This window comes from Drosophila pseudoobscura, chromosome X, assembly GCF_009870125.1.
Source record: "Drosophila pseudoobscura strain MV-25-SWS-2005 chromosome X, UCI_Dpse_MV25, whole genome shotgun sequence".
Taxonomy (NCBI): domain Eukaryota; kingdom Metazoa; phylum Arthropoda; class Insecta; order Diptera; family Drosophilidae; genus Drosophila; species Drosophila pseudoobscura.
This window is the reverse complement of record NC_046683.1, coordinates 12595001-12611198: the sequence shown is the minus strand read 5'-3', so window position 1 is coordinate 12611198 and position 16198 is coordinate 12595001. Positions and strand designations below refer to the sequence as shown.

The window sequence follows — 16198 nt, the reverse complement described above, 5'->3', positions numbered from 1 at the left end:
ATCAACAGCTTAAAAATGCACAGGTCAGAGGGTATCGTCGCCACAACAGCCGCAATATCAACAAGAAAGCATCGTTTCGGTGACGGCGCTTCCGTTTGCTTCTTTGCCGCTAGTTCAGATCTGAACGCCAGTAGCCGCAGAGGGGAAGAGACACATGTAAGCGGACACGCACAACACATTTCCAGGATTCCATTTAAACGCTCTTTTAAGTTATATCATGCAGCGCATAAGCCATCATCTAACACAAAAGCTCGTGCCAGGCCTTAGCAGAGACTTGAACACCAAAACGGTTAGCTTTTCTCTTCGCCAGCGGCAGCAGCCGGTCAGAGCTTTTACACAGAAATTATTGCCGGCAGCGCTGCTAACGCCATCATTTCCATTCGCGATCAGACGATATTCGGAAGGCAAAAAAACCACAACTTTGGGCTCGGTAAGCGCTGTTCCTCCACAAAACTCAAACTAAAATTAAACAAAATCATTTTGATTAAGACCAGCACACCACTAATATAATAATCATTCGAGTGTTGTTTTTTTTTGCGTGTGATTGCAATCGTGTGTTTCACATAGTTTTGTGTGCGTGCGTGTGTTTCTTCGTTTTGGAAGCTTTAATGTACATGTGCCGACGCCTGTGGCGCCATGCTTTTCCATTCTTATTAGTTGCGATACCCAGTAATTTCTGGAGAGAAATGTTAGCGTATTCGGCGCTAAGGTTTTCCTGAAAAATTGTGTTGTTTCTGGAATGGTCAACTTTTGACAAATTAAAATAGAGTCTTTTCACCAGAATTTTGTCTGGGGAGGGGTGTTGTTTAGTCGAAATACTCTGATTTAATTGTTGTTTTTTTTTTTGCTTGCTCAGCCTTAAACTTGTTTCGGCCTACTCAAATTTCTTTGGTTTCAGCAGTTTCTTTCGTCAGACCCACATCTGGCAATGGCCATTAAATTGAATTTCATCTAGAAAATGCCAGTGTACCCAATTTTTTGGCCCACCTTTTGGGGTAAGCACCGATTTTCAATACCAAATGTATTTCCATTTGCATTCAATTGCATCTCGACAGACCCACATCTGGCAATGGCCATTAAATTGAATTTCACTCAGACACAGGCATTTGTGTACCCAATTTTAAGGCCCCACTTTTGGGGGAAGCACCGATTTTCTCACCGATTCTCTAGAACAAAGTACAATTTGGAATGCATGTGTGAAAAACAAGTGGAAAATAGAACTGTGATGGTGTGATGTCGAACTTTGGATATAATGGCTAAAACTTGAGAGGTGTCCACCCCAAAATATATACAAATTTATGATTCAATACGTAGTGTGAAAAATTGCATTCAAGCATGGCTAAACTTGTGGTCTTTTTTGAATTTTTTATTAATTGAATCATTTCTTTTTTAATTGATTCTTTATACTATATTGGCTTGTAACATTATAAATTTGTTGTATGAATTTTATTAGGCCGCAATGAAGTGTTTTGGAACTGCAAGAACCACACATTGTATCTTCCATTAGCTGCAGGGATGTAGCTCCTTTAAACCCTAAATATATATAATCGATCTATATGTATAGCTTGAAAGACAAAATTCATTCTTACCCAGCGATGTATATTTCTGTTTTGGCAAGTTGTTTTTTTTGTTGTGGAGCAAAGAGTATCTTCTTATATCTGCCAAAGGATCCTTTTTTTTGTACATTTTAATTTCGTTTTTCGTTAGTGGATTACTAGAAGATAAGATACTATCATTTAATATAATATTAATATTATGAAGAACTTTAAAGATATTTATTCTTACGCAGGGATTTTTTTGGCATTTTTATTTCCTTTTTCGGTAGATTAATGGAAGATACATATGATACTAGCAGTGAATGGGTTTTCGTTGATTTTTTTCTAACTGAATATTGAAAAGATACATACTAAGAACTGCGGATTAGAATAGTTAATGTAGATTATAGAACTGCAGCAACAAAATGTTTACTTACCAAAACAAAGACTTTTGTTGTGTTGATCCTAAGTTATCAGCGAGATCCAGCCGGCAACCATTAGGATGCCACCAACGATGACAATCGACCTGATGCGCCGCTCTCCTGTGAAGGCGCAATAGTACATCGAACCGCTGAATAGAGCCGTTCCGCTGATCATCAGTGTGCCGGTCATTACTGGGAAATGGGCAAACGGAATGATCATTATGCCGAAGGAGCTAATTAAATGTAGGTGGCTAGCGCAATCAGCATATTCCTGGGCCTGCAGCTGGTCTTTCGGACTCATATCCCGCACCATATACTTGCAGACAGAGGCCATGAGTAGGGCCACGGCGGCGGATATACCAGCCAGGATCTCAAATTTGTATTTGTGGGCGACCATCAGGTCGAGACAGTCAACCACGACGCTGGCCGGCACCACATCATGGACCACCACTGGCGGCACCATCATCTCCTGGGGCACTATGATCTTTGGGCGTAGCCCAAGACCACGCAGAATTGTTGCACCCGTATAGATAATGGCCCGGCCCACCGGATTCACGCTGATGGCGTCAATAATATCGCTGTCTATCATTTTGTTTTAGTTTTAATTGAAATTATTTTTTCACTACACTGGAGAGGATTAGATGTCGACTACGTTTAGAGAAATGTTGAGACTGACTTCGAAAAACTTTGAAAAACATCCTGTTGCCTACTAGGATTTTTCAGTTTCCAGGTTTCTAGAGTTTTCTAACTGTAATAATGGATTATTTTTACGTCAGCTTCTATGGGGGCCGTACCTTATCAGTAGCCTGAACTTTTCACCCTACCAAAGACAGGGAGAGAAACAGCGATAAGATCAAGGCTAATCCCAGCCATGGGGGGTCGCCGCTAACCAAAAATAGAAGACACACAAGACCCTAAGGGGCGTGTACAGATACATATAGAATGAAATCAAATATTGCTACGATTATAGCCAAAAAATAATCTAATCGAAGGGGAAATGTCGTTGCCATGGGTGCATCCCCATCGATCTGTCAATCAGAGCCTTATCGGCAGAACTTTTCCAATGCTATTTGAACCCATTGAACCGCCCCGACGTTTGGGAGGGTACATTTTTGCAACATAAATATTTTTGTTGTTCCCAACTGTCGCGTGAAAAACACAGCCATAACACACCCTTGGCCGCTGTCGAGGTGCGGATCGTCTTGCACTTAACGTCAGAGCATTATCGATCGTTGCACTGATCGCATCGCATCGCTTCGAATTCCATTTTCACTTGTTAATTAATTATTTTGTAAATTATTCGAAATGCAGAAAATGGAGGATCAAAAACTGCTGCAGGCCACGCTGGAGGATAGCGATCCGGAGCTGGCGAATCTCATCAAGCAGGAGAAGGAGCGACAGCGCGAGGGACTCGAAATGATTGCCAGCGAGAATTTCACTTCGGTGGCCGTTCTGGAGAGTCTTGGCTCCTGCCTGACCAACAAGTACTCGGAGGGATATCCCGGCAAGCGGTAAACACAATTCCTTTGAATCCAGCCACCTTCTGTAGAAAATATACAATAACCCATACCGATACACAGGTACTATGGCGGCAACGAGTTCATTGACCGCATCGAGCTGCTGGCCCAGAAGCGCGGCCGTGAGCTCTTCAATCTGAACGAGAAGGAGTGGGGCGTAAATGTCCAGCCATACTCGGGCTCCCCGGCCAATATGGCCGCCTATGTGGGCGTCTGTCGTCCGCACGACCGCATCATGGGCCTGGATCTGCCCGATGGCGGTCATCTGACGCATGGCTTCTTCACGGCCACCAAACGGATCTCGGCCACCTCGATCTTCTTCGAGAGCATGCCGTACAAGGTGAACCCCGTGACGGGCATTATTGACTACGACAAGCTGGCCGAGGCGGCCAAGGCCTTCAAGCCTCAGATCATCATCGCCGGCATCTCGTGCTATTCTCGCCTGCTCGACTACGGACGCTTCCGTCAGATCTGCGACGATGTGGGCGCCTACCTAATGGCCGATATGGCTCATGTGGCAGGTCTGGTTGCTGCCGGTCACATACCATCGCCCTTCCAGTATGCCGACATTGTGACCACAACCACGCACAAAACCTTGCGCGGACCACGCGCCGGCGTCATCTTTTTCCGCAAGGGTTTGCGCAGCGTAAAGCCCAACGGGACCAAGGTGCTGTACGATCTGGAGGATCGCATCAATCAGGCCGTCTTCCCATCGCTGCAGGGCGGACCACACAACAATGCCATAGCCGGCATTGCCACCGCCTTCAAGCAGGCCAAGTCCGCGGAATTCAAGAGCTACCAGTCCCATGTGATCAAGAACGCCAAGGTGCTGTGCGAGGCCCTGATTGCCAAGGGCTATCAGGTGGCCACCGGCGGCACTGATGTCCATCTCGTGCTGGTGGATGTCCGAAACGTCGGCCTTACCGGTGCCAGGGCGGAGCTAATTCTCGAGGAGGTAGGAATTGCCTGCAACAAGAACACCGTTCCCGGGGACAAGTCCGCCATGAATCCGTCCGGTATCCGTTTGGGCACACCGGCGTTGACCACGCGCGGCCTTGTCGAGAAGGACATCGAACAGGTGGTGAACTTCATACATGCGGCCCTCAAGATCGGCACCGAGGCCGCCCAGGCTGCGGGCAGCAACAAGATGGTCGACTTTCAGACGGTCATCGCTGAAGATGCAACGATCAAGGCCAAGATCGAGCAGATCCACAAGTGCGTGATCGCATTCAGCAAACAGTTCCCTCTGCCCGGCCTCAAGACTTTTTAATACGCAAAAGCATTTAAAGCATTTGTTTTTTTTCACGTCCGTTCGCATCCTCTCGCCAAATGAAATGCAAAAAATTTAATTGTTTGTAATAATTTCCGATTGCCAGAAACAAGTGGAAATAGTAGTTAAGATAATAAACAAACAGAAACCTCAATTGAATGGCAGTTTTCTGGGACTGGGATGGAACGGGGGCTGAGGTCTGGGAACTACCAAATGGAATTGGAGAGCAGCAGAAGCGGTCGAAGCAGTCGGGTTTCATCTCCCATCATGGGGTACATCCAAATTCGTATGCTATCAGGCAGCGGGCAGGCAACCTAACAAGCCTCCTCATTCCCACGACATGTATGTTGTTTGCGCGTTTCTCGAGGGCCTGGCTTAAGTTTATTATCTCTTGTTTATGTGTTTATGCATCGCTTGTGCGTCTGGGTGGCGCCGATTGTCGAAGAATGCATCTCGGGAGTGCCCTGATATGCATTATTTGATTGCTTTCACCACTGGCATACATTCCAACTGCCGGAATAACACATGATTAACTGATTTGCACAGAAATAGTGAATGCTTATCCCTCGAAGAGTCACTCAAGGTGTCATTCTGCAATTAAAGCTCGAATTCAATGCAGTTTCTCCACACGATTTGTTTTGTATATTTTGTTAGGCCGTCCGGTCTGTCACGGCCAGTTGCGCCATACACTTCTAATTGTCCTAATCGAACCTGAGGCACGGTGCACATTCCTCTCAGAGAGCAAAGAAAATGATTAGCGTACAAAAACTTCGTGTGAGATTGGTTAAATTTCTCTAAATTGGTCGATAATGTATTATTATTAGAAGACAAGAAAAGCAAAACTACATACATACAATCTATGGCAGATCTATGGCCAGGGGCCTTACAATTAAATCGATATAGTCGAATATTCCGACTATTAGATACCCGTCCTACTCTTTGAATTGTAAAATTAAGCAGAAGATAGTTACACAGAACGAAGCATCTCCGAACCCCATAAAGTGTATATTCTTGATCAGCATGAAGAGCGGTGTTTACTCTGTCCTATATGCTTCAGACTATAAGTCTTCCAGGCTTCAGTTTTGTGGCTATGCCAAGGTCAGGCCAACGTAAGATTATCGTGGCATTTGTATATGCTTAAAAGTGGATTTTATCGGCCAAAGATTATCTTGCAAGGAGCTCAAGCTCTCCTCGGCCTCGGCGGGGTTGTAGTTCAATTGCCAGATCTTTGATTTATGGCGTCTAATCGTGTCTTGTCGTTGCTGTACCATCAAGTGACCCAGCGACACAAATCCGAAGGTTACGCGCGGACTCCTTCCCCTGCTGAACCGACAGAGCGGCGCTGCCGCATGACGCGTGACACTTGTAGCGTACACAAGTGTACAAAAAATCAATCTTTGTACTTTTTAAGAAAAAAACCTTCTCATTCGGAACCAGTTGGATAGGGAGCTTATCGGAAAAACGTGCTTTTACAAGGTCCGGCTTCCTGGGTCTTCAAGAGGCACAAAACTGTACAGGAACTGTACTGTGAGGTACTATACAAGGTGGTAGCAAGCCCTTTCCTTTCATAGTGAGAGCGTTTATCAGATAGCTATTATGACCTGATCGATATTGTCTGTGGTCTATGGGGCAAATGTTATGGATTCCGACAGTCTTTCCCATTTCCCATTCGTGATTCATAGATCGTTTCAAAACATACGGACGAAATGGACGAAAATGCTGATTCAGGGTTAGGTTGTTCGGACCCGCTTCCTTCTGCCAAATACCGGGTATGAAAATAGTTTTTGTGTCTCAGTTGATGTTTAACCATTTGCTTCAGTGATCGGCCGTTTCGATTTTGATGAACTCCTTGCTCTGACGCAGATCGCGATGGAAACGAGAGTTGTGCGTGGACAGGGACCACTTGGTCTTGAAGCTCTTCATGCAGATATAGCACTCGTGCTGTTTGTCCTGTATCTCCGAGTGCCTGGAAGCGATGTGTCGCCTCAAGGCGTTCGTTGACTTGAGGCGACGCTTGCAAAAGTGACAGATGAGTGGCATGTACACCTCTGGCGCTGTCTCATCCTCGGCCAGCGGATCGGTATCCGTATCAGTTCCTAGTCGAACTCCAGGTCCACCTCCAGTTCCACTCAGTGCTGCAATATATATAGAAATGTAGCTATATTATCTATATATACATACACATATGCATTAAATCCCTTCCCAATTTGTTTAGCATAATTGATTCACTTTCGTTTAATTGGTTTACACATGTATTTTGTTTTGTTTTTATTTTGTTCTCTCTCTTTCTCTTTCTCTCTGACGTTCTGTTTGTCATATGTCTCTTTCTCTGTCTGTCTCATTTTAGCAAAACGATTTAAATTGGATAATCTAGTCGTAGTTTCAGCTATTAATACATATTATATACAATACACATTATGTACTTAGGCCTATTATGGGCGAGGGAGGGAGGGATCGATCGACTTGCAATCTCTATATCCCGTTATCTAGATATATAGACGACGCTTGGCCATCCGGACTATGGGACAATGGCCCTGTATGGACACTCACAGAGTTTCTTGAAATTTGTTTGCAAAACGAATGTGTGTTCTTTCATGAAGGGATAATAAATGAAATAAAACAAAAGAATTGAGTCTAGATTAATTAAGCAGATCATTATGTTATATATCGATAGTTTGGTAGATAGATTGAAACCGAACAGCGACTTTTCACAAGATCTTTTCATAGGAATATAATGGAAAATAAATATTGATAATGAATAATCGAAACAGTCTTTCATAAATTGAAGACCCCATGGTCATCCATACAGGCTCATACATTCTGTATAGCATAGCTCTAGCTATAGCTATATACTATATACTATATATGTATATGTATACTATACATATGTGTGGATCGTTATATTAATACGTATGAGTTGGTTTCATTTAACTAGATAATCTTTAGTATGCATCTCTGTGGGTGTGTGTGTGTGTGTGTGTGTCGTTTTTAGAGAGGATTTCTACAGGTATTCGAATCTTAAAGTACATATTATCATACGATGACTTCCGTTTCTCACTTGGCTAGTGGGTTTAATCAAATAAACTAACGGAGGGTGGGGGCGGGGCGGGGGGTACCTACAACTAATTTAGCTACTTTACAACGACTGCAATATCCACCTCTTCCTAAGCGACTATGCGGTATAAATCTCTCTCTTGCTTGAACACAGAATGGCCCACTATTAATGGTAATGAAGTCGGTTTGTACACAATTGGGATTATTATTGTAGTATCTGTATCTGTATCTGTGGGTTGAGCAAAGTACATAAATAGATTGATTGATTGATTGGATTAAGCTTAAAGCCTTTGCTGGAAACATGTGTGTTGTGTGTGTGTGTGTGTGGGTGTGTGGGTGTGTTTATATACAATGAAGGTCGGTATTTGTACTCTGCTATCTAATAAAAAAACGTTCCGATCCGTTGCACTAAGCAAAAGTACTAGGATACTAAAAATACATTTTACATACAATGGCTCTTGGTCAACGAGGGGGGGGATTACCAGCTCTCCACTGACTCTTGACTGACTCTGACTCTGACTGGGCCTTGGCCTTAATCTTATTATGATATATGTATATATATCATATATCGTATATCGTTTATCGTAGCTATATGAATGTATATAAACTAATGCTATTTTAGACACATATTACAATTTCTAGTCGTTTGTTAGACGTTATGCTAATGCTCCTTTTTCTTCTCCACAATTTTGCTTTGCATTTTGGAGTTTTTGACAAATTTTGGCTAATTTTGTTTGTTTTTGGGGGATGGCTGGTGGATTTTCTTTTTGTTTTTTGTTTTTTGTTTTTGTGTGTGCACTGGAAAAATTAATCTTCGAGTTGTTATTGCTACTTGGACGTTATGCTCTATATAGTATTATATATATATTTATATATATATATATATCTTGGAATCTCGCTCTCTCTCTCTCTCTGTTTTGCACTCTCCCTGTGCACTCCCTGGGCACTCTCTGTGTTCCATTTAGTTTCGTATGCTGCCCATATTCATATTGAGGCTGATGAATGTCTCGGCAGTCGTGTAGATTGCCCATCAGTTCTCCGTCTTGATGGTCACCTTCTGTTCGTGCGAGATGCGTATGTGCTCACGGAGGCTGTATTTATTTTTGAAATTCTTATTGCAGAGATCACATTTGCGGGGCGGTTGTGGTGTATGTTGGGTGCGAATATGTCTCCAAAGATTAACCGTGGTAATAACCATTTTGCAAAACTGACATTCTGTCCACTTATTATTGGGCGAATCTAAAAATATATAGAAAATACGTACAATCAATACAAAACAGTTCGATGGCGTGGCCCCTGCCCGCCCATACCCTCTACCCCTCTTTTCTCTCTCTCTCCTCTCTGCGCCACCCTTTGAAGACATATTCGACAGCCACAACAACAACAACAACTCTTACGATATAAATGGGAGCGGGGTTTGGAGGGGGTACACATACAATCAAATGACTAAACTAAATACATAATTAGAGCTTGGAGTATTGCGGGGGGTGGGGGCGGGAGGGGGCTAAGCACCAGTCTACAGACTACCCAGGGCCCAGGCACGTCCATTTTACACCAGAAACTTAACTTAAACTTAACTTAAAAATCAAATCAATAATGCTTAAAGCCCCGACCGATCTCTTCGGGCATTTGTGTGTGCGTGTGCGTGTGTGTGTGTGCGTGTGTGTTTTGGTAATATTTTAAATCATTTCAAATACAGCTACTGCAGTCCAACTCTCATCGAGCACCATATAATATCTAGTACAAGAAGTGCAATTATTCAAATATTCAACATTCACTAAATAAATAAAAGGCATGAAAATTAAACACAAGCATTACAGCATACTCGTACATACAACATATACGCATGTCAGATCGTGTGCTCTACCAATTTATTACCAATTTAAACAGTTAGGGTATCGAATATGGCTTAAACCAGGGATCGCAAGAGTTTTAATTATGAAATTAAAAAATTAATTTCGACCTTTCATTATTAACATCAGAAAAAATTATTATTTTTCAATTAAAAAAAATATAATTTTTCATTTTAAGAATAAAAAAATTTTTTTAATTTAAAAAAATATATATTTTTAAAAAAAATTTAAAAGAAAACTATTTTTAAATTTTGAGAAATAAAACAATTTTTCCATTTTTAAATAAGAATTGTTTATCAGTTTTAATTTAATTTTTCAATTATTAAAATAAAAATAATTAAAAAATTCTTGAAAATAATCATTTATTTAACTTTTTTCAGCGGTAGTTTTTTTTATTTCAATTAGGATTGTATTTTGGATTTTTTATTATAAAATTATGTTTTTTTTCTGTTCACGATGATTAAAAAAAATAAATAAAAGTAGTTTTCAAATATTTAAAAAAAAAATCATTCAACTTTTCAAATAAAACATTGTATACAACAGCTTTAAAACAATTTGGAAACAATGTATGATGTTCCTGAACACCTGTCCTCCTGAATAAATAGTTTGCATACAGAAGCTGTATTTTTTAGGTCACTTTTTCGAGTTTAATTTGTTTTGAACTAATTTTGCAAATCTTATTTGTGATCTCTGGCCATAACAATGCAATATACACCATCAAAAGCTATGCAGAGCAGAGCCCAAGGCCAGTCACAAAATGCAAAGTGTGCTCCAATAAAAAAAAATCCCCACCCAGTGGTACATCTCACTTACCATTTGGCGCCACGTTGCCGCCCTTGCCGTCCGCCTTGACCGGCGTCAGGGACACCGTAGTCGAGGGAACTGCCGACGGGCTGCCATCCTCTAGGACTGCATGCGGCGTGGATGTTGCCCCCGTCCCACTGCCTAGCAGGCGGGCTTTATTTGGAGGGGGAGGGAGGTAAAAAAGAGCGCATTGTTAGATGGAATGGTCGAATTCTGCGCTGCCCAAAGGCTACTCACTCATTTCGATGGCTATCTCGGCGTTTTCCGCATCCGCTTGATATTTCTCCTCGATCTCTGACTCGGTTAGTATCTCGTATTCGGATGAGTATTGGGCCACCGTTTGCGCTGCACCGGTCGTGGCATCCTGTGACGTCTGCGGCGTGGCGCCGTCCGAAAGGCGATCATCCACCTCGCTTACAATATAGTCGGGTATATCCATTTTGACTGCGCTTCGTAGGAAGGTCATATCAGAAGCTGCAAGAAGGCCAACGATTAGTTTGAATTTCAACCTTTTTGGGCTAGATCCGACTTACTTTTCACAATAGTCTGGTCATCCTTGCCGGAATAGGCGACCGTTTCGGTGGTGTAGATGTTGTCATCATCGTCGGAGAAGGTTAGCTTGCGCTTCTTCGCCGCGGCCAGGGCCACCGCATTCGTGATGGTCAGATGCTGTGGTGTCGCAGCCACTGGCTGTGTTAGCTGCTGCTGTGTCTGTTGCTGCTGCTGCTGTGGTGGTGGTGGCGCCGATTGCACCTGGATGTGTTGTATTTGATTGGTTTGTACATGATGATGCTGCTGCTGCGACTGAGACTGCGCCTGCTGCTGCTGCTGCTGGACCTGAAGCTGGGCGGCAGCAGCCACCTGCGTCTGAACCTGACTGGCAGCCGTTGCCTGTAACAGTGTGGCCGTGGGGATTTCGATGGTTTGCGTTGCTGTCTGCGCCTGTGCCACGCTGGGCACCTGCTGCTGTTGCTGCTGCTGCTGCTGATCGTTGACCGCTCTTATGGTGCTGGGTATGGTCTTGATGATCTTGTGATCGCTGAGCGGCAACGCCGGCAACTGCGGCTTCTCCTTCTCCTCGGCGGTAAGGCCCTGGACGGCAAGCAGCTCGGCTGTTTGCAGGAACGATTGCAATGCCTCCTGCTGTACATTTACCTCGCCCTAAAAGACACACATAACAGATTACCGATTACAAAATGGAATGCAATGGAATAGAGTGAGTTGATTTGAGGCGTACCTGGTACATGAACTCGATTATCGAGTTGAGATCTTCGAATTTGATAAACTTAAATATAATGACTGGATGCGGATGGGGATTCTCCTTGAATATCTCCTTAAAGTACGATGAGCACGAGGACAGTACCACCTTGTGGGCCTTGATCTTCCTGCCGTCCACGCACAGGGTGACATCGACGAAATCATCGTTCAGCCGGTGGTTGTCCAGTGAGTAGGTCAGGTGGCGCAGATAGTTATTCCACCGCAGCGAGTACTGCTGTGTCGTGGCCATCTCCGCTACTGACTAATCCAATTAGCCGCCAATGCAGCTTGCTGGTTCTTCGTGTTGTGCTCGATTTTTTATGTTGTTTTCCAGCTGGTGAGAGATACTGGGGGCGGACTGCAGCAATCTATACTGAGCTGCCCACCACCCTTGCAGGTCTTTTCTAAACCACCACTGGGGGCCCACAGGCCACGGGCCACAGGCACCTCTGGACCAGCGCAATCGACCCACCAAAAGGTACCGCAACACTGTTCGATTGATCAATTCTAAACTTCAGCTCGATTTGTGGCTTAAATATTGTTTCCAGCACCGTGCTCGCTTTTTCGCTATCTCTCTGATTGTTTGCTCACTTTTGTTAATGTTTGCGGGCAAATTACACACGAATTTTTTTATGTACGCTGCGGCCAAACAAAAATATTATATGTCACCATTTTGTTTTTTTGATAATCAAAAAGTAACCCTGTGCACCAGGGCTGGAAATGCGCAGAGAATATCGTACTATGCACAAAATGCAATAGATGGCGCTAGCAATCCAGCTGGAGCTGCCAGATGGTTACAATAAGACGTTAGAAATTTGAAAAATTGCATTTACCATTACCAAACAAATGTATGTATTTTCTTTAATATTAAGTTTAGTACGGTTATGGGGGGTGCTAAGCATCTATTTTTGGGGGAAGAAAGTACAAAAAAAAAAAACTAGTCGTGAGAGTTGCGTTACCACAGGCTCACGACAAATTTGTAGATTAGGCGCAACAAGAAGCTATAAACAATGGCCCGGCATAGATAGTCCAGCACATAGAAGATCTTCATGCGGAACCGGGCACTGCTGCTGCTTATGGGACTCTCGTGCAGCAGGAACTCCTTGGCGCCACGGATGGCATGCTGAAAGAACTCCACATAGTCGATGTTTGCATGCTGCATAAATCCAAAACTGTCACTGCGGAGAGGAGACAGAATTAACAAGAGGATAACCAGAGGCACCAACTGGTCGATGGACTTACATTTCATTTGCGGGCACCAGGCTGTGCAGATCCCGGAAGTTCTGGTTCTTGAAGTGCCATTCGGTGGCAGCGAACACCTGCAGGGCACTGAAGGCGGCAAAAATTCGTCGCTGCAGCTTCATCAGGCTGTAATATTGGAACCAGGAATTGGATCAAATCAGACCAATCCTATTGCTCTGGCGAAAAAGCCATACAACTTACAAAGGCTTCTCGTTGTACAGCCGCAGCAGAGTGTCCACCACAACAGCCATCAGAAGGTGCATGGTGCAGAACTGTAATTTAAAAGGGGAATAGAAATACCAGCGATAATATAATCAATGCCCACTCACCCGTATGAAATGCAGGACCGGACACAGGGTCATACTCCCGCCGGGCAGCCAGAGTGTCTTCTCAAACGGATTCTCACGGATGTAGGTCTTGCCAATCTCGATAACCTCGCCCATGGTGATCTTTGAGATATTGGCCGTGGCACAGTTGACCACATAGAGCGGCTTATCCTTGGCCGTTGCCTGTGGCTCGACCAGGAACTTGTATGCGGCCAGGATCAGGCCGCGGGCCACCACATCGGCGGGCACGAAATCGGAAACAATATTGGGATCGCAGTTCTGGGAGCGCAGGATGCCCACGCCACAGGCCACCAGCAGTCCCGTGGGACCGTTAAAGTTGTCCGCCCACCCAGGCACAGGCTCCTGAATAGTCGACACCACTGTGGGGGGTATACGGAATTATATACACGTTAAAATTTGAAACAACGTAAAGCAAGTCTTTACCGATGGATGGCCTGAATATGAAAATTGGCAGCTGATCCTTGTAATCGTTGACCACGTGCTCGGCCAGACTCTTGGTGAAGGTGTACGAATTGGGCTGGAAGTTGCCATATCTGCAAGGAAAGCGAAGCCCATAATCTAGATATTCGTCCGTCCTCCTGCCAGCCACGCCCTCGGCCACTCACTTGAGGTTGAATATGTTGAGGGTCTCCTCGTCGTAGGTCTCCGCCAGCTTGATGGTGGTACGCCAGTCGGCATAGGCCGGATAGATGCTCTCCTCCACCTCCAGCACATGCGGATTCGAGTACGTGGTGGACACGTGGACGAAGGCCCGCAGTTTCTTCCAGGCCAGGGCCAGTTTGATGAGCTCATGGGTGCCGCGTGTGTTCATTAGGATGGCGGATCGCAGCGGATCATCGAAGCTAATCATCAATGAAGCAATGCAGCATACTATATTTGAATCTATTCTATCCCGTCTTACCGTACACTGGCCGCCGAGTGATAGACAATGGTCACATTACGTAGCCTCTCCAAATCGGCTGCAGAAATGCCCAGACCCAGCTGTTCCACGTCCCCGGCTATGGGCACAAGCTTGGACCACGCCTCCGGCTGCTCCCTACGCAGGCGCTCGTACAGCTTTGTCTCACCCTGCAACCGTAGACGCTCCTCGATGCTGTGCCCCTTTTTGGGTCGCATCAGAACGTAGATTTTCTTCAGAGTGGGGCATGATCGCAACAGCTTTTCGATGAGGGCCTTTCCAACGAAACCTGAGAGTGTCCATCAGGTCAGTCGTTAAATTGGATCAATATCGGATGTCGATACCCACCCGAGGCGCCGGTTACGAAGATTTCGTGATCCTTAAAGGCCGCTGCTATAGACATCGTATTACTCCGCGCGGATCGCTGTCCCAAATCGTTCTGGCTCCAGGCCGTGGGCGAAGTACGGCCCGGTCCCGGTTCCGGGCATATTCAAATCGGGGAACCGCACGCTGCCGACCCCCGGCTCGAGGTCGCATGAATATTCAGGGGACCGGGGGACCAGGGAACCAGCAGCCCCGCGGATTTACATTGTTGCCGCTGTAACAGTGGATACATGACTAAAGAGACCAGGATCCCGGTTAAATATATGTACGTGATCCTGGAACGTGGGGAGTCCCGGTTATCGCTCGGCCGTGTCTTTTGTGGGCTAACTCTACCAGCAGACACTTTCCCTTTTTGGCCGCAGAAATGTGCAGTTTTGTGTACAAGCCACTCTTCTGGGCGAAAATCTCTTAAAATCTAGGGAAAACCGCATACTTCCGCCTGAGGGAAATTTCACTGTAATTCTTCTTCTAGTGATGGGTGCCATTCCGTGCTTCCCTTCCCTTCCAGTCGAACGTATTCTAGAACAAATTTCCGGAAACACCGAAAACCAACAACGAAATGGAACCGTTGAACCCAAAAGAAACAAATCAAATTAGAATCGAAAAGAAAGCGCCATAAGAGAATTTTTACCGTTTCACACGCTCTTTCCAAAGCAAGCAGTGTCAGGTCCTAACTGTGTGCGTTATTCGTGTGCGAGTGTATGCATGTGTGTTGGGGTGCTCCTTTTCGTTTTCCTCTGTGTGCACGCACTCCGCCTGCACGTGTCTGTCCCAATCTTGATTAATTTCGATTCAAAACTGAACCAACAATTTGTGCCAGCGTTTTTTTTTCTATCTCTTACTTATGGGCTGCGCTATGCTGCTCTTTGTATAGTTTTCAACACTTAAAACGGCACTTTAATCGCAGCGACATCGATGAGACGGCCGTTCGTCTTGTAAGTCATTAACATCGGTGTTCGTGTATGTGCGAGCGAGATGTAAGCGCTTCTCCGGCCGGCCACAGGCGTCTGTTAAAGAGTTCTAACAGCTGTTAAGCAGGTTTTAAGAGCATTCACAGCATCCACAGCTTTGAACTTCAGTTCACTGACCCTTCGATGCTCCCAACCAGCCACCCAGCGATAACTGCCAACGGCACTTACCCCAACCATGAGACTACGTTAATATTTCAAGAGTTTGCACTCGTTTTGGTTGTGTTTTTTAGTTGCATTTTCACATTTTAATTAACATTTTCAGGCGTAAACTTATCATTTGATACGCATGCAATTAGAAAAGTATACAAATAAAAAAATTACACATGTATTTATGTCGTATGTATGTATGTGGGAGTACCGTATGCAAAAACCACTCTTCTGCAGTCGACGGCAAAGCATCAGCAGCAGCAGCGGCAGCAGCAGCAGCTGGCTGCATTCACATTCATGTATATGCATATAATATATGATGTACATATGTATGTATGTTTGTTTGGGTATGGGTGTACGAGAGTTGTGGTGCGAGCGCAGCTTGCCGGCCGGCGAAATGACAGCGGGAAAGAGAGCGAGTGGTCAAGCAGAGCACAAGCATGAACAGGAGCAGAGCAGAGAGTGAGAGTACAGAGATAGAAGACGAGGAGACAGAA

General features: G+C 44.7%; 4 protein-coding genes across 8 annotated transcripts; 1 reads left to right on the top strand and 3 right to left on the bottom strand.

Annotated features, from left to right (window-relative positions):
* Positions 1-23: 23 nt before the first annotated feature.
* On the top strand, positions 24-4898 carry Shmt (serine hydroxymethyl transferase). 2 transcript variants are annotated; one of them, XM_033384480.1, is made up of 4 exons: positions 24-156; positions 211-430; positions 3269-3468; positions 3538-4898. In XM_033384480.1, exons 2-4 carry the CDS (start codon positions 218-220, stop codon positions 4742-4744), a joined length of 1620 nt encoding a protein of 539 aa, XP_033240371.1. In that variant the 5' UTR covers positions 24-156; positions 211-217; the 3' UTR covers positions 4745-4898. The 2 variants fall into 2 exon arrangements, with proteins under 2 accessions (XP_033240371.1, XP_001354854.2); XM_001354818.4 differs by having other exon boundaries at positions 41-430.
* On the bottom strand, positions 1405-2671 carry LOC6901468 (transmembrane protein 256-like). 3 transcript variants are annotated; one of them, XM_033384481.1, is made up of 3 exons: positions 1973-2671; positions 1786-1913; positions 1405-1533 (listed from the first exon to the last, which is right to left on the bottom strand). In XM_033384481.1, exon 1 carries the CDS (start codon positions 2544-2546, stop codon positions 2001-2003), a length of 546 nt encoding a protein of 181 aa, XP_033240372.1. In that variant the 5' UTR covers positions 2547-2671; the 3' UTR covers positions 1405-1533; positions 1786-1913; positions 1973-2000. The 3 variants fall into 3 exon arrangements, with proteins under 3 accessions (XP_033240372.1, XP_033240373.1, XP_033240374.1); XM_033384482.1 differs by lacking the exon at positions 1405-1533 and adding an exon at positions 1622-1729; XM_033384483.1 differs by lacking the exon at positions 1405-1533 and adding an exon at positions 1622-1714.
* A 630-nt stretch (positions 4899-5528) lies between the features above and the next one.
* Positions 5529-12421, bottom strand: LOC6901470 (broad-complex core protein isoforms 1/2/3/4/5). 2 transcript variants are annotated; one of them, XM_015186246.2, is made up of 5 exons: positions 11693-12421; positions 10989-11616; positions 10693-10929; positions 10465-10608; positions 5529-6879 (listed from the first exon to the last, which is right to left on the bottom strand). In XM_015186246.2, exons 1-5 carry the CDS (start codon positions 11960-11962, stop codon positions 6560-6562), a joined length of 1599 nt encoding a protein of 532 aa, XP_015041732.2. In that variant the 5' UTR covers positions 11963-12421; the 3' UTR covers positions 5529-6559. The 2 variants fall into 2 exon arrangements, with proteins under 2 accessions (XP_015041732.2, XP_002134156.2); XM_002134120.3 differs by lacking the exon at positions 5529-6879 and adding an exon at positions 7906-9037 and having other exon boundaries at positions 11693-12420.
* Positions 12422-12559: 138 nt separating this feature from the next.
* LOC4814430 (putative fatty acyl-CoA reductase CG5065) lies at positions 12560-14699 on the bottom strand. The gene is made up of 8 exons (XM_001354820.4): positions 14548-14699; positions 14203-14488; positions 13907-14143; positions 13725-13834; positions 13284-13660; positions 13156-13226; positions 12955-13080; positions 12560-12890 (listed from the first exon to the last, which is right to left on the bottom strand). The coding sequence occupies exons 1-8, from the start codon at positions 14600-14602 to the stop codon at positions 12668-12670; spliced, it is 1485 nt and encodes a 494-aa protein (XP_001354856.1). The 5' UTR covers positions 14603-14699; the 3' UTR covers positions 12560-12667.
* Positions 14700-16198: the final 1499 nt, after the last annotated feature.

Coding starts and splice junctions, on each gene's coding strand:
- Shmt (XM_033384480.1), top strand. CDS start 218: ATGCAGCGCATAAGCCATCATCTAACACAAAAGCTCGTGCCAGGCCTT. Junction 431..3,268: donor AAACCACAACTTTGGGCTCG/GTAAGCGCTGTT, acceptor TTCGAAATGCAG/AAAATGGAGGATCAAAAACT. Junction 3,469..3,537: donor GAGGGATATCCCGGCAAGCG/GTAAACACAATT, acceptor ACCGATACACAG/GTACTATGGCGGCAACGAGT.
- LOC6901468 (XM_033384481.1), bottom strand. CDS start 2,546: ATGATAGACAGCGATATTATTGACGCCATCAGCGTGAATCCGGTGGGC.
- LOC6901470 (XM_015186246.2), bottom strand. CDS start 11,962: ATGGCCACGACACAGCAGTACTCGCTGCGGTGGAATAACTATCTGCGC. Junction 10,609..10,692: donor CGAGATAGCCATCGAAATGA/GTGAGTAGCCTT, acceptor CTCCAAATAAAG/CCCGCCTGCTAGGCAGTGGG. Junction 6,880..10,464: donor CGGCAACGTGGCGCCAAATG/GTAAGTGAGATG, acceptor TATATATTGCAG/CACTGAGTGGAACTGGAGGT.
- LOC4814430 (XM_001354820.4), bottom strand. CDS start 14,602: ATGTCTATAGCAGCGGCCTTTAAGGATCACGAAATCTTCGTAACCGGC. Junction 13,227..13,283: donor CGGTCCTGCATTTCATACGG/GTGAGTGGGCAT, acceptor TTTAAATTACAG/TTCTGCACCATGCACCTTCT. Junction 13,081..13,155: donor CTGTACAACGAGAAGCCTTT/GTAAGTTGTATG, acceptor CCAATATTACAG/CCTGATGAAGCTGCAGCGAC.